We start from the raw sequence: 17,416 nt of genomic DNA, 5'->3' as shown, positions 1-17,416 counted from the left end.
CAGTAAATAAAAGGACACAACGGTTCTGTTTCAGTGTCTCAATTTGGGTAAGTTTCCTTCAAATGTATGATTTAGCAGCAACAAATTCTCAATTAACTTTAATGAAAAGTATCTAGCCATTGTAAAGATTGGAAAAAAAAGCAAGAAATATGAGATTATTTCCTTCAGTCAGAGTACACAGAATCTGATGCCAATAACTCTGTGTAAGTCAATAGCTGGGAGAAAAAGGACACCTGTTTCTAGAACAGAGAAGACAGACTGTATTGAAATTCACGGATATTATCACAAAGTAAACCTTAATAAAAGAGCAACTATTTAGTTCAAATATTCAAATGTGAGTTTAGAATAGAGAAGAATGAAGCATGTTTCAACTGACGTGATTCCTAAGCATTGTAAATTCTAGCTAAGTAGAATGCTTTACAAAATAAAATTTTTCAGTAGTCTACGTGTATTGTAGATACAAAAATCAGCTGATATCTAGCCTAAATATCCTAGACATGATCCACTTTAAAACAAAAGCAAAAAAAAACTAAATTAAAATTTTATATCATGTTAAAGTGGATTTTGATGAATTAAAGTTAAATATGAACTTAATTTTTAAAACTTGAGAGATATTACTAATTATTGAATTAATCCTTATATGAAGACTCAAGAATAGAAATACCAAAAGAAAATATCAACATATCTAGCCACATAAAAATTCAAGAATATAAATACACACATGCTTATCACACATATATACTCACACATGTCTATTTACACAGACAGAAACCCTTACATTATCTATGACACTGAGAAATGCATTTGTAAATGTAATAGGCCAGTAACATATAGCCAATTAACACACACACATATCATCAGGAGAAACAAGAAGTAAGTGTGAAGAGTTACATAAATCTGTATCACTAAAAATCATATCTAAATCTTTCAATATACAAAAATAAGTTATCAAAAGATAGAGTTAATATAGCTTAAGATATATATTTAAATATCTCCATTTAAATACTATGCGGCATTTTTAAAAGAATTGAAGGAAATATCTATTTACTGATATGAAAAGACATCTAGGATGTATTATTAAATTATAAAGCTAGAATATAGGACATGCTAAATTATATGTAAAAATAGGGAGAGACAATAATATATATTGTCTTATAAATGCAAAATGAAGTTTTGAAAAGATGCTCATAAAAGTAGCTTACCGTGTGTTTGTGTGGGTAGAGAAATGGGATCAGAGGGTGGGAGCAAGGCAGGAGTAAGCTTTCATAAAGTATCTTTACATGTTAAACAGTGAGTGCACATTGCTTATTCTAAGCAAATAAAAGCTAAAAAAATCTTTTTAAGTCCAGTCTAATATGTAATCACAGAATGCAAGTTAAAGTAATAAACTATATTTTTTAACCTATCAAATTAGCAATTATTTTTTGAAATTATATCCTCATTGGCTAAAAGCAGCCTCAGAACTGCCAGGGGAAAAACTGATAGATTTCTAGAAAATAAACTGGCAATGGATTTCAAGAGAGTCTTAAGTATTTTATTTCCTTTAACCCAGAAATTCTTCTTTTTACATTTGATTCTAAGGAAAATTATCATAATTTCAAAAAATAAATTCATGGTCATCTAAAATCTAACATAAGGAAGAAAAGGTAAACAGTGACAGGCCAATGAGTAAAACAGCAGTAAGAATAAATCCATACCTTTCTTTTCAGGTTTTTCTTTTTCTTTTACCTTGTCTTTTTCTTTATGTGTAACTGAAAAGAAAGACAATATTTTTCATTTAAATAAAGGGAATAAGAGATGAGATGCATGGCAGTCCTTGATGTCAAAAATTATCTACTGCCTTTGGATATTTTTCTTCAATTAGTAAGAAGCTTTACATAGGTTTAAATGTTAAGATAATTATAGATATTTTACATTTCTATTTTTATTTCATAACTAAGGTCAAATTCACACTGAAACTAGTCTGATTGCAGAATATCCCTAAACTTTTCCAAATGTTTAACTTCAGTTTGATGAATTGGAAAATTTTTTTAAATGTGAAAGTGGCTCAGCCATGTCCGACTCTTTGCGACCCCATAGACTGTATAGTCCATGGAATTCTCCAGGCCAGAATACTGAAGTGGGCAGCCTTTCCCTTCTCTAGGGGATCTTCCCAACCCAGGGATTGAACCCAGGTTCCCCACATTGCAGGTGGATTCTTTACCAGCTGAGCCACAAGCGAAGCCCCAAAATGTATTATGCTAATATGCCCCAGAAGGCAACTCAATACTGGAGAAATACTAAAAATATAAAGACAAAAATACAGAGATACTCTGAATCTGAAGCAAAGAACACTCAATCTAGTATATGCAATATATGTTAATCTTCTTCAGAAAATTTCCTCACTAAAAGTTCTTGAAATTATACTGAGGTGAGACTAGAATGACGCCAAACTGTTACAAAGAAAACAAACTGTAATTCAATATGAGCTATGATTCACTTAATTAATATAGTAGGGCTCAAATTTAAGTCATAATCTTTCCCTATAATTTAGTCGTAACTCTTATTAATGGCACCTCCAATTATCCAACCTAGTAACTTGGGACTCATCCAGAATTCATCTTTTCTTTCTCATTTTTGTTCATTTGCCAAGTTTCTTCAATTCTACCTTTAAATATTCCTCTTACTTATCTTCTATCCAATATTACATACCCAACCTACCATTTATTTACACTAAAACATAGAAATTGGGTTAGAGTTAGGGATAGTGTTAGGGATTCCCTGGTAGCTCAGCTGGTAAAGAATCCGCCTGCAATGTGGGAGATCTGGGTTTGATCCCTGGGTTGGGAAGATCCCCTGGAGAAGAGAAAGGATATCCACTCCAGTATTCTGTCCTGGAGAATTCCATGGACTATACAGTCTATGGGGTCGCAAAGAGTTGGACATGACTGAGCGACTTTCACTTTCACAGAAAGAGCACTGGCTATGTGTTAAAGACTTGGCTAGTCAAGACAGACTTCATCCTTGTCAACAATGGATGATGGATGCTAAATAAGTAATTACAAAGGTAGTTAATTGCAGTTAGAATAATTGCTGTGAAGAAAATATTCAGGGAAGCATATCAATGTATAAAATGAGACCTAATCTAGTCTGTGTGCTTGGGAAAGGTCTGCTGGTAGAAATGAGATTTAAGTATGTGAATGATGAGAAGAAATTAACCTAGTAGGGGAGTGGGAAGGAGAAAGGGAAAGAGACCATTTCAAAAGATGGACTATGATATCCTTCCTGGGTATATTATTATTATAAATGTCATTACAATAATATCCTGAATAGTGTCTTGAACACTTAGATTTTGATTTTTCTGAGTCTCAGAGTAGCCTCCCTAACATGAAAATCTGATCATATGTTGATCTGATAAAGTGTTAGTATCTCCCTCCTTGCCTAGCATGATAATCTGTCACATGGTAGGTACTATATCAAATATAAAAATATCTTATTATTCCAGTAATTTGACATTTGCTTATCAAACCAGTCTTATGTATGAGGAATTTACCCATGAACTTTACATTCCACCTATAACAAATGCTTGGAGTTCCATAAACAAATGGAACTTTGCATTTCTGCCTGCTGTGCCATCACCTACATTTCTCTAGATTTCTCACACCCACATTTCCTCTGTTCATACACCCTTTCAGCCTGACTCAAATGCCTCTTTCTCTGCAGAGTGTTCTTTCATCTCCACTTATCCCAAGAAGGTGAACTCTTTTTAGAGGCTATGCCCTAATATTTTATTTTTTATCCTAGCCATCACATGGTATCAGTCACATGGTGGACTCATTAGATATTCCTGAATGAGCAAATTTCTAAAATATTATAGGAAGAGCTATTTTCACCATGTAGTACAATTCTATTTACTGGTGATGTTGTATAGATATAATATGCACTGCTTGCTTCCAATCATTAACATTTTTTACATTAAAAAAATTCTTAAATAATTAAATCTCAGTGAGAAACAGAAGAAACAAAAGATCATCCAGACATTGTTTTTACTTTCCACGTTCAATGATTCTTTTGGGTTTTCTAAGTTCAATATAAAAACCTCATAAAATAAGAGAGGACCTCAGCACTCACACATGGCCGGAGATAGCTTTGGTTCCTTTGGATCACTATTAATTAAGCTGAAAACCAAAAGAAAGTCCTGGCAAGAACAAAGCCTCTTTCAAAGTTTCTCTAGAGGAAAGGAAGTTTGCATGAGATAAGCTTTGCTTTTGGAACCCTGGTTAGCTAGACCCCCAGGAGACAACCTAATCTGTGTCTCTGCTTCTGTGAAGGACCAGACCTCAGGCACCTTGGACAGCTGGTTGTCCATTCCACTAAAGGATTTTCCGATTGACGTGTACATGGGCATTAATGGAAGAATTAATATGAAATCAAAAGAGCAAGGGGGCTGATTTCAGCTCAAATTAGCATATTAATGCATTATTCCTATTACCCTGGGGAAAAATCCAGTTCCTCACAGTCTAAGTTTTGATTTACAGACACAGTCCTGTATGCTGAAATTTCATTATCCTCCTCAGAAATGGTACCATAATACTGCTCAGTGAAGCAGCTGGAACCACATGCTCTAGGGAGCTGTTCACCACAGCAGACAGCCACTGAAATTCCTTGGATGAAAACTTGAAACTTTGTCAAGACTGAGCTCAGACACTAAAGTTTGATATTGCTTTGATCAAAACAGTGGCACCATCAATAACTGCCTTAATAATACCTCTAAAATAAAAGCAATCTGCCACAACAGTTACATTAGGTCCTGCGTCTCTTTGCTTAGAACTCACAGAAGTTTTCATATGGAAGAAGAAAAAGGTACCTTTCTCGTCACCAGCTCTGTTGGCAAGTTACATCTTAGCTAGGACAGTTTTAACTCAGAGCAGAATAAGCTTGTTGCACCTGCTAGAGCTTAATTTGTTTGTCATCCTTATTTACAAGAAACAAAAGTCCCTTCGGCATGCTGATAATTAAAAACAAACGGAATACACCAGTTGGAGCGGACCTGATGCTTGGCATCTGAGTTGGCATGGCCCCGCTGTTCCTGCGCTTTGCCCAGACTCTGACCTTTCCCTGACCAGAACATTCAGCTCAGCTCAACTCCAGAGTGTGCCTCTCTGTCCTCCCCGTGTGTCCCCTCTCCAGCTCTCTCTGCCAGCTGTGTTCTGACAGCTCTCGGTCCTGGCAACCTGCCAGGCGGACTCTGTGTCCTTTTCTGAAGTGTATCAGCTCACAGTGAGCTGACCCTGGGTTCTTTTAATGGGCACTACACCCCCAAGGGGCCAAGCAGTAGGCATCAAGGGCCAGGATGTCAGAATCCTTTGCAGTTCTCTCTGCTCTTAGTTCAAACTCAAAAGTTGTGGCATCGAATGTTTTAAACTACTGATTTATATAGGCTACTCTATTCTTTAATTGATGGTTAGCAAGAAAATTTAATTCAACAAAACTCTGGAACTCATACTTGATTTCAGAGCTACTGGACAGGACTAATCTTGTGTATCTAAAGCAAAAAGAATCAGATAGCCCATTACCTTTGAACTGTAAAAGAATCTGGGGAGCACCTTGGTGGCTCAGATGGTAAAGAATCTGTCTGCAAAGTGTAAAACCTGAGTTCCATCCCTGAGTCGGGAAAATCCTCTGGAAGAGGAAATGGCAACCCACTCCAGAATCCTTGCCTGGAAAATCCATGGACAGAGGAGCCTGGTGGGCTACAGTCTGTGGGGTCACCAAGAGTTGGACACAACTGATGGACTAACACTTCACTTTCATTTGGGAAGCACAATTACCTGTAACAGATTTCGCTGATTTTTCTTTCTTTTTTAAAAATACCTTATTATTCTTATCACTACTTTTATTTATTTTTTGGCATGCTGCACTGCATTTGGGATTTTAATTCCCTGGTCTGGAATTTGGGATCTTAGTTCCCAGATCAGGGGCCAAACTCACACCTTCTGCATTGCAAGTGCAGAGTCTGAAAAGCTGGACCACTAGGGAAGTTCCCCTCACCGAGTTTTCTTTTAATTAACTGATCTATTTCTCAGATTTCTGGCACTTCTGTTGTGGGAGGTATTAGCACGGAAGTGGTTTATAAGTTTTAAATAGGTCAACATTTTAAACAGCTTCATAAAATTCATATATATTCATGTTTCCATTCATCATTTTTTATGAAAGAGCAAGATACACATTCATTTTAAACCCATTTTAAAAAATTTTGCTTTAGCCACCACTAGATAAAAATGCCAGATGTACTCCTGGATAGTGTATGCTTCTTCCTGTGTGCTTCTTCTTTGTAATTTTAATGTGTTGAATCTTCATTTTGTGCTAAGACAAAATGATCTACACACTTTAAATGATGATAATGAACTCAGTAGAAAAGCATTCTTGAGTAGAGAAACAGTTCTTTATGATTGTATTTTTCATTTTTCTTAAAGGAAGAATTTATCATTTTTAACATAAGCACACAATTTTAGAGCTGGGAGAACCTAAGAGATCAATTAGCCTGAATTTCTTTGTCCATGAATAAGAAAATACAGCTGCCTAAGTGTCCACGGTAGAGCAGAATAAAAACATAGTTATTCTGTTACTAAACTAGTATTCTCCCCACAAGATCATGCTGTCTTGTCCATCCCAGGTCCTGTGCAGACTTGTTCTTATGTGCCAAAGTGTGCTATTAGATTTCCTGAGCACGTTATCGACAGTTTAGCCTACAATAATGCACACACTTCTTTTTCATAGTAAAATTACACTTATTTATGTATTAAAGTGAAGATTAGGCAAATTATCTAAAGTTACAAAGCTCATCTGATACATACGCTTTCAATCACAAAATAGATCTTTTAATTCTAAAGGACTGGTGTTACTCCCAAATCTGATTTAATTGTAGGAGTAATTTCTCCTTCACCTGGGGCTACATAGCCTCAGTCAGAACCATAATTGTTCCCTCATAAAAGAATAATCACTATGGAGGAGGAGAAGTATAGCTTTGTATAGGGCCTTCTCATTTTCCAGGTTTATCATACACAGCAGCCAGAAAGAAAATAAAATATATTTTGCACTTTAAGGAGTCAATTAAGTCCAGCTGAGAGAAGGCAAAAGTAAGTTTACACAACATGGGCTGACTAAATTAATCTGTGGACTTGAGAGCTCTTTCATAAAGGGCTCCAGGATATTTAGATACATTTTAATGCCCTGTCCTCTCTGGCATTTGAGTCTCAGCTTCAGCCAAATCCCTTGCCAGTCTATGATTCCAGTCCTATAATAGTTTCTCAGAAACAATCCTAAACCAGTCAATCAGGATGATTGTTCTCTATTAACCCTTTTTTAAAAAGGTCTGCTGACTTTATGCATGTGGTACTGTTAAGGTTTAATTATGTTATGGAGAAAAGATATGTAACCTTATTTGGAAACAGAGTCTTTACAGAGGTAATCAAGTTAAAATGAGGTCAGGAGGGCAGGTCCTAATCCAATATGACTAGTGTTGTGATGAAAAGGGGAAATTTGGAAACAGGATGGGGAATACATGTAAATCCATGGCTGATTCATGTCAATGTATGACAAAACCCACTACAATATTGTAAAGTAATTAGCCTCCAACTAATAAAAATAAATGAAAAAAAAAAAAAAAAGAAAGAAGAACACAGCAAGAAGTGACAGAAACCCAGGAAGAAACACCATTTGAATCTGAAGGCAGAAACTGCAATGATTTGTCTACAAGCCAACGAAAGCCAGCACACCTTTCCAGTTCTCTCACTCCCCGACCCCAGTCCACCGAAGCTGGGAAAAGCCTGCAGATTCTCCCTCACAGTCCTGTGAAGAACCAACTCTGCTGAAACCTTGACTGTGGACTTCTAGCCTCTATGACTGGGAGACAAGAAACTTCTGTTCTTTTAAACCACCCAGTTTTTGGTACTTTGTCACGACAGCCCTAGTAAACTAATACTAACACTAATCCCTGGACTCCTCTTGTGCTCCCTTAGCAGAATTCCTACCGGGTTCCTTGAGGACTGACACCCTGAACTAGCTGTTACATCTTCCGTTTAAGGTTCTAGAGTGCACACCTAAATCTCAAATTAAGGCCATGCCAGAAAACCTACTCTGAAACTGAGGCAACCAGCTGTCTCCTCAAATAGCATTTCTCCTCCAAGATATTTCCTAGTGGCTCAGACTGTAAAAGAATCTTCCTGTAATTCAGGAGACCAGCAGTTTGATCCCTGGGTCAGGAAGATACCCTGGAGAAGGAAATGGCAACCCAGTCTAGTACTCTTGCCGGGGAAATCCCATGGACAGAGGAGCCTGGTGGACTATAGTCCATGGGGTCGCAAAGAGTCGGACACGACTGAGCAGCTAACACTTTCACTTTCCTCCAGGACATCTCTTTTTGGAGCACTGCGTACTTGGTTGTTTAGGTCTCTCATTGGATTCAGTCCTATTCTTTGAATTCTTAGTGCTCAGTACAGTGTTTGGCACAAAGTAAATGCAATAAATAAATTAATATGTGTTATTGCCTAATGTCTATAGCCAGTGTTTCTATTTACACCATCTGTCTGCCAGGTCACTCCTCCATTCCTACCAACTGGCTTACTCAGATGTTAATTACATGCTGTTCCTCAGCACACACTCTGCCTTGTAAATTACCTCCTACTCCTGAAGGTCAGTTCTCCACATGAACACTTCACAACCCAAGTGGATGAAGCAGACACCTATTGCTCTGAATGCTTAAAAGGCCCTTCTATTGTCTAGGAGTCATTCTAGAGAGACAAAATTCTCTCACCTAGTTATATGTTTATCATCAAGTTCTAGTCTTTTCTGGTTTACTTTGTTCTATGAATATATTGACATGTTTAATAGTTAGGTAGAAGCCTACTGTTATCTGAAACCAACAATTTGCGACTGAAAAAGAAATACGATAATACTCAAAAGAGTAAACACATGGAGGAAAAAAAGGGGGAGAAGCAAAAAATGAATTACTATTTTTCACTGGATAATTGAATTTTGCTAGTTTCTTTCTTTTTTTGTACTTTCCAAAGTGTCCAAATTAATCTGTATTACTTTAACCTATATTATTATATTATACACTTATTGTGGGTTTTTCTGATTACATGTTACAGATAGTTTTTGTTTTAATATGGAACTGTTAAATTCTTCAATTGCCTCTGACCAAACAAATTTGACATTACAGTGGCCCAGTTAAAGTTGCATAATTATATATATTTGAAAATAAACACAGAAATGGCATATGAAATAGCTCTCCATCAAAATCAAGTCAATATTAACAAAATAGGGAAATTGAATGCTTTATTAATTAATTCATTGATGTTTCAACATATGTTGAGTGTGTTTTGGATGTTTAGCACTTTAGAGATATTAGAATGATTTTTGAGGAGACAGAAGATGGCGGAGGAGTAGGTGGAAGTGGAGTACATTTCTCTCCACAGACACATCAGGAATACGCCTTCAGACACAGGAGATCTTGCAGAACACCAGCTGAGAGCGGGCAGGAATACCTGACCACTGAAAAAGAATATACAGGACTACACAAAACTCAGTAGGATGAAGGAAGTAGGGGGGAAACAGCAGAGTTAGCAGGACTGGACCTGCTCTTGGGAAGTGGGGGAACTGAAGCAGGGGTCAATCCCCACATCAGGCAACTGTTTGGGACAGAGGATATTAGAATGATTTTTTATCTAACAAAAGCACACAAACGCAGAGCTGAGCTGATCCTGAGAGACTGCTGAGTCTGAATCTCTTTGTTCACTGATAAGGAAACACAGAATCATATGAGCAAATGTCAACAGGGACCTAGAATATATAAGCCAAACTGTTTCTTCTCTCAGTGAGTTAGATCCACATACCCACATTTACAATTTGGTGTCAAAATGCTTTAAAGGCTGAAGGCATGGATGTAAAGTAGCATGGAGGAAGTAACTAAATGCCCACAGAGTGAGCGACAGCAAAGGAAGCCTACTGAAGGATTTGACTTTCCATCTGAGAATCAAAGAAGTGAGCAGAAGCCTGCCCTATGACCGATGGTCAAGAGGACAGGCATATAAAAGCACAGAGTTATGAGACAGCAGCAGGGCTGGCTTAGGGACTGCCCGACAGTTCAGTCTGTGGCATGGGGCTGGGGGTGTTGGTGGGGTCTGGATTGCTGTGCTGGTGCGGAGCAAGGAGAGAGGTGGGGATGGAAGCGATTGATGAGGAGGTTTGCAGAGTAAGGAAGGTAACTGGTGAAGTGGACAAAGCTGGAAATGTGTAGGGCTATCTGTTAGTGATCATAATGAGGGCCTTTTATCTCATGACAGATAGTGTGGCTGTTAACTCTCTATATAGCACGGTGATGACAACAGATGGATTTAAGCCCCTGAGTATGATTAGTATGGATTTGAGAGGTTAATGTGGGCTTCCACACATTCCACTGGCTCAGATAGTAAAGAATCTGCTTGCCATGAGGGAGACCTGGGTTTGATCCCTGGGTCAGGAAGATCCCCTGGAGAAGGAAATGGCAACCCACTGCAGTATTCTTGCCTGGAGAATCCCATGAACAGAGAACTGCCTGGTGGTCTAATGCAGGGGAGGCCTGAGAGGTTAATGCAGAAGTCACTTAAGAAGTGACTGTCACAACCTAATTGGTAGATGATTGTAGAAGGGATAGTAATGGGAGAGGAGAGGTGAGAATGGACTAAATTAGAGTGAAAAGGGAGTGACAAGGGGCCAAGCAGGACTGGGCTTTGGTGTTGAAAGACACCAACATGTCAGGGACTGCAACTCAAATGCCCTCAGAGATAAAGCAGATAAACATCTACTCCAGCAGTGATGGGAGGACGGAGGAGACTGGTAAATTGTGGGTGCACATTCTACCTAATGATATTCAGGTGTAAGTTATGTTAACATACTGGCTGGTCCCAGAGAACTTCTGTGGGATATGCTTGAACTCTAGGCCAGGAGTTTAACTGACTACATTCTAACCATGACTTGTCATCTGAAGAGGTTGACTTGAATTTCAGCCTTACCTCCCAAACCAAACATTAAAGGAACCAGGATGGAATCTGCATGGACATATAGACATATATATATACTTATTTATTTATTGGATTATTTATTTACTGGATTTTTTAAAAATTACAACCTCTTTTCTTTCTTTTTAATTTTACAGATTTTATTTTGGGCTGTGCTGGGTCTTCACTGATGAACAGACTTTTCTCTAGTTTCCGTGTGTGGGCTTTGCATTGCGGAGGTTTCTCTTTTTGCTGGGAATGAGCTCTAGGACACGTGGGCTTCAGTAGCTGTGGCAGATGGGCTCAGTAGTTCCCAGGCTCTAGAGCACAGGCTTAGTAGTTGTGGCACACAGGCTTAGTTGCCCCACATCACATAGGATCCTCCTGGAACAGGGGTCATGCCCATGTCCCCCACATTCCCAGGTGGGTTCTTTACCACTGAGCCACCAGGGAAGGCCTGGATATATATACTTTAGAACCCACCCAGGTCCAGTCAGGGGTGAGTACCACTTCAGGTCAAAATGACTCCTAACTTCTTAGCTTGAATAAGATGGGTGAATGGTGATGTTAATTTTTAGGACAAAGAATACAGAGGAATGAAGACATATTATGCAACAGAAGTTAATACACCAGCTTTTGCATAACATGTCTCTTTAGATTCAGCTAGTTGCTGGCTTGTCTATAATCATTGCAGGCTACTATTAGCTTGGATATACTCTACCTTTCCTTATAAGAATTCAAAGTGCTTTGATAACAAATTCCTAACTATCTATCATACATAACCATAACTGACATGGAATGTGGCATAGAGAAAATATTTATCTATACATATGAGCAGTTATAAAACCACATTTATTTTCACTAAACTACTTGGGAACAGAAAGCAGGTCTTATCCTATTCTACCTGGATGAGGAAACGAAGCAGTAAAATGAAATCTTTTGTTCATACTTGCACGAAAAAAAAAAAATTGTAGAAAAAGTATCTCTGAAGCCTATTTCACTGTTGAACAACTGAAGCTCTATTTTCTCTTTCTTGAGAAATGTTCACTTTCCCAAAATATATTTCATCTATTCAGGAAATATATTCAGGTACTAATCTCTAGCCCAGCCTTTCAGAAATTTATTTTAAACTTCAGCCAGATTCACTGTTTTAATTATGCAAAACTCACTCGTTTAATAAACCCACTCTACAGCCCGCTGCTCAAAGTCTTTAACAGCAGGATTCTAATAGAGCCAGGTCCAAAATGCAAATGGTACCATCTGGATCACCACATCCACTCCAGCAGCACTGCTATTAGATTAGTAGTATAGTCTGCAAGATAAAACAGCAGACACCCCAATCATGTGGAACCAGTTGAGTTTCTGTTTAACCTCCAGCCGATAGAAACACATAACCAGTTCAGTGATGGCTAGCTTAGTCAATCCATAGCCAAGAGCTGTATCCAATTTCCCTGACTGAAGGAATTAAGAACCAAAAAGGGAAGGGGAGCAGAAAGAAGACATTAGTTCCCTAAGTCCAAATATAAATAGGTTTCAATTGAGTAACAACCTTCATTGTCCCTGACTGTATAAAGATTAGCTGACCAATCTGGAACCAATTCAAACATTAGGATTAAAGACATAATATTTGCAGAATGATTTGAACTCTTCACAAAAAGGAAGTACATGAAATATATTAAAAAAGAAAACATGGTATTTTAATGTAGAGTCACATACTGGTATAATTTCAGCTTAATTAGAGCTTATATGAAACTACTACTTGCAACTTTGATATTTGTGCAGATCATTTTGTACTAGTCAGTTTTTGACATAATAAATATTAGACAACATTCAATTTTTATCCAGGAAAATTCTTTCATTTTCAGTCTGTATCACACAAATTCAGTAACAAAGAGGTTTTTATTTTTGCTCTGGCTCACCCAGTATCACATGAGATTGACCATTGGGGAAACTTGGGCATATTAATAAACATGTCCTTTTGAACGTTTTTGCTTCCTATAAGTGTTTTGTTTTTTTTTAAGCAGTAGGACTACATGGGTCACTGCTAGAAAAGTGATGCTTGTAAGATGAGCAAGACAATGCTGGCCATTATTAATATGCCTCAAACACAAGATTTCAGTCACTAGATTCAGTTGAGTTGAAAAGGATATTAATTATCACACTGTCATTGTCCATCTACCCCTTAAGACTGTATAAGCAAGCTCTGAGACCACAGCAGTCATCAGTGAGATAGGATAAAACTTGTATTTCTATGCTGACGATTTCAAAGGTATTGCATGGCATAAAAACATTGAAGTTAAAAAGAACCGAACTCAGATTTATTATATTAACTGATTAAAGAAGGAAAATTGCTTGCTAATAGGTCAAAATATATGCTTGTGGTCCTAGCTTAATAAACAAAAGCTGACTGCAAATAACTGAAAGACTGTTACCCATTTTGAAGTTATTTTGAGCCAATAATTAACCATTATATATTTCTAGAGAATTTCCCTAGAAGTAAATTTACTTAAACACTATGAAAAATTAAGACAAAAGGGCACTAAATATAAAAATTTTCCATTCTCTTATGGAAATGTACAAAATATATACCCTGAAAAAAACAAGATTAAACACAAAATTCAACACTTACCTTTAGTTTGTATTTTCCTTTCAGGTTTCTCCAGTTTTTCAGTCTTTTCTTTGTGTATTTCTAGGAAATATTATGATTTGCTTTTAAAAACTCTTTTTGAGAACATACAAAATATAAATCACAACTATGATCTAAATGTCATAATATTACCATGAAGTCCAAATTATTTTATTCAACAAATTTATAGGTATCTAAAAGGAAAGAATCATTGAAACATATTGCCACATAAATCCCTCATTTATTGATATAAGTTTTAGGACTTATAAGGAAAAACTTGAAGCTACCTAAAAATTAGAGTTATTGAAAAAGCTTAAAACTTACATCAATAAGTGTTGCCACTGTTTTCAGTGCTAAATCTGATCACAAATTATAATTACATTTTATTTCAATTACTCTCAATACAAATTAAGACTCCTTAGTAAAAATGTCATTTAGATTTAGAAAGATTTAGTTTTTACATATTAAATTAAGAATTTGTTAAATGAACTGTAACTATCTAATAAGAAATATATCTCAGAAGTATTGACTCTAAGCCATGTTTAGAATCAAAATTTGGCATTGCATTTAACCAATAATTACTGCCTGCAGATAGACACATTTCATAGAATTAGTTAGCTGTTACATTTTTTCTAAATATCAGGTTTTAAGAAATATATTCAATTTGCTGCTAGCTCAGTATATATACATTGCCAAGGCTCAGAAAATATAGTTAATTCTGAATTTGTAGTTAACTTAGACAGAAGCAAATTTGAGATTAGAGTTTGCAAATATGATTACTACCTCTGAAAAGAGACTTGGTCTTAAATACCATGGTGTTTCTTAGAAAAATGCTAATGAGTTTTACTTATTTATTTATCACAACTTTATTCCACAGATGGTCTGAAATGGTGCTAATTATTGTACATATTCTAAATTCTCCATTTGTAGGTTTGAATTTGCATTTTTATAAATTTTCTGGATGTCTAAAATCAAGATCAACTAGAGGAAATCTTCAGAGAAGACAGCTTCTTTCATTCACCAGTTAAAGAAATCATCACATTGTGAAGATCTCCTCCCCTCATTTTCCCCATTAATCAGTTATACTATCTATAAAGCCACTCTTCTACTCTTATCCCCTTCATGACTTTGAAAATGGCAATGGAGATACAGAGAAGTTAAGATTTCCAGCTATATTTCTGGAAAAAAAACAAAGAAAGTCTTCAAGGTTCGTGGAATGATTTCCAAAGAGCATAGGAAACATTTACCTTCCAGCATCTCTCATTATTATTATTTTTAATCTCTACCTTCTGTCTCCAGATCTTACTCCAAAGCATGGTTTCTCATCCTAGCATTACTGATTTTTGGATTGGGAAAAGTCATTATTTGGAGGTGGGCAGGGCTATTGTGAGCACTGTGGAGTGCTGAGCACCACAGCACCCTATTAAAGGATTCTAGATGCTACACTACCCCTAGTCATGACCACAAAGAATGTCATTAGATACTGTCAAATGACCTTTATTGACAAGTTATATCTTTAGAGCAATAGCCTAATCACTCTTTGTCACTGTCTAGACCCGTATTGCCCAATACAGTGGCCACTAGACATGTGTACATGTTAAGGATATGATATGTGATTAATCTGAATTGAAATGCGCTATAAATCTAAGTACATAATGGTTTATGAAGACTTAATACTAAAAAGAATAAAATATATCATAATTTTTGTATTAATTACATATTGGAATGATATTATTTTGGACATATTGTGGTGGTTTTATTTCTGTGTCAACTTGGCTAGGCTACGATCCCAAATCATTCAAATGGACACTCATCTAGAAGCTGAAAGTGAAAGTCGCTCAGTTGTATCCACCTCTTTGCGACCCCATGGACTACAAAGTCCATGGAATTCTCCAGGAAAGAATACTGGAGTGGGTAAGCCTTTCCCTTCTCCAGGAGTTTTTCCTAACCCAGGCCTCCTGCATTGCAGGCAGATTCTTTACCAGCTGAGCCACAAGGGAAGCCCAAGAATACTGGAGTGGGTAGCCTATCCCTTCTCCAGCAGAATCTTCCTGACCCAGGAATCGAACTGGGGTCTCCTACATTAGAGGTAGATGCTTTACCAACTGAGCTATCAGGGAAGCCCAATGTAGAAGTTGCTGTGAAGGTATTTTGCAGATATAATTAAAATTCATAGTTTACTGATTTTTAAATAACATGATTCTGGATCATCTGGGTGGGCTTGTCTGATGCTATTGAAAGGTCTTAATAACAGGTTTCCTGGAAGAAAGAAGAAATTCTCTGATACTATAGATTAAATAAGAAATATTATTCAAATTAATTCCATATTTTTCTTTTTGTGCTGTACTCAATCACATCGGACTCCTCGTGATCCCATGGACTGCAGCCCACCAGGCTCCTCTGTCCTTGGGATTCTCCAGGCAAGAACAGTGGATTGGGTAGCCATTCCCTTCTTCAGGGGATCTTCCAGACCCAGGAATTGAACTGGGGTCTCCTGCATTGCAGGCAGATTCTGTACCAGCTGAGCTACTAGGGAAGCTCTTATTTTTTTTTTTTTTCTTTTTACAATTTTATAATGTGGCTACTCAAAAAAATTTAAATATACGTGTGGCTCACACTCTATTAGTTTTGGACAGTACTGGTCTGGTACTGAGGAGGGCAAATTATCTTTTCAGGTCATCTACAGGGTTAAATCTTCTATAAATGAATTATAAAGCCAAACTGAAAATGCTCCCTTGCCCATACCATTCTCCTTCCTCCCTCCTATTTAAACCATCAGAAGCAATGAAGAAGACTGGTGCCTTGTATAACTCAGTCCGATTAAGTAAAATGACTCAGAGTGGTCAAAGATTTAGAGTGGTCTTTGCAAGCACCAAGGGAGTCATCCTTAAGAAATAATTTCTTATTCTCAAAGGGGATTAATTTGAATACAGAAATGGGATGAAACATTCTAAATTAAAAATTTATATGAAATGTTGCATCTTCTGAGACTGAACTATTGTTGAAGCTATCATTACTTTTCTAGATTGACTACTTTTCTGTGTCTCCTCACTTCCTTAATTAGTAATTGCTTGAGTCTGCAATTTGGAACTCAGAGAAGGCCTCAGAGACTAAAGCTTCTTTTTTCCCCTACAAACAAGAAATGGGTGATACAGAGAGGCTTTTGGTCCAGGGAGCCTCTGAGGGTCCTGCTCATTACAGTCTCAAGGACAAAGTCCTAACATTTTCTGATTCTGAGCTTCAGCTTTCAATAAACTAAGACAGCTCCACTGTCTTTTTTGAAAGTGGGACTCCCAGATTAAAACTCACACACACACACACACACACATACAGTGTGTGAACATACAAATCTCTACAGCTAACAGTGAAATATAATGACTTACATAGACAATGTTCTGCAAAAACATCATCAACAGTTTTTTAAATTTGATGATCTCTTGAAGACTTAGTATTTCTGTACATGTAAGTGCAGACAGGTACAACCAACTTTGTAAAGGCATACATACATACATTTCTTTGCTTATAGATGACAAAAGAAATTTATTTCTGATGATTCTGTATTGGAACTGATTTTGCTATTGTAAAACACATCTCTTCGGCATAAGGCAATCAAAGCCCAGTAGATTCAGAAAAAGCTCTTTACCTTCCCCTCAACTGCCTAAATATACATGGAAAGACGGCCTGTACCAAAGAGAGAGCTATAACCAGAGATACAAGAAACTTATCTGTAAGACAGGACAATCTTTGTTTTCCAAACATCTATCGTCCCTTC

At 37.0% G+C, this 17,416-nt stretch overlaps 1 protein-coding gene across 1 annotated transcript in view; it reads right to left on the bottom strand.

Annotated features, from left to right (window-relative positions):
• LOC122422595 (triadin-like) overlaps window positions 1–17,416 on the bottom strand; it is a 196,773-nt gene that overhangs the window by 75,347 nt on the left and 104,010 nt on the right. Inside the window, exons 5-6 of the mRNA XM_043439032.1 lie at window positions 13,648–13,707; window positions 1,698–1,751 (exon numbers count right to left, since the gene is read on the bottom strand). Coding sequence (XP_043294967.1) covers window positions 1,698–1,751; window positions 13,648–13,707 — 114 coding nt within the window. The remainder of the gene's footprint in view (window positions 1–1,697; window positions 1,752–13,647; window positions 13,708–17,416) is intronic.

The sequence above is a fragment of the Cervus canadensis genome, chromosome 20 (genome assembly GCF_019320065.1).
Source record: "Cervus canadensis isolate Bull #8, Minnesota chromosome 20, ASM1932006v1, whole genome shotgun sequence".
Lineage (NCBI taxonomy): Eukaryota > Metazoa > Chordata > Mammalia > Artiodactyla > Cervidae > Cervus > Cervus canadensis.
The sequence above is the reverse complement of the archived record's forward strand: the minus strand, read 5'-3'. Positions and strand labels throughout refer to the sequence as shown.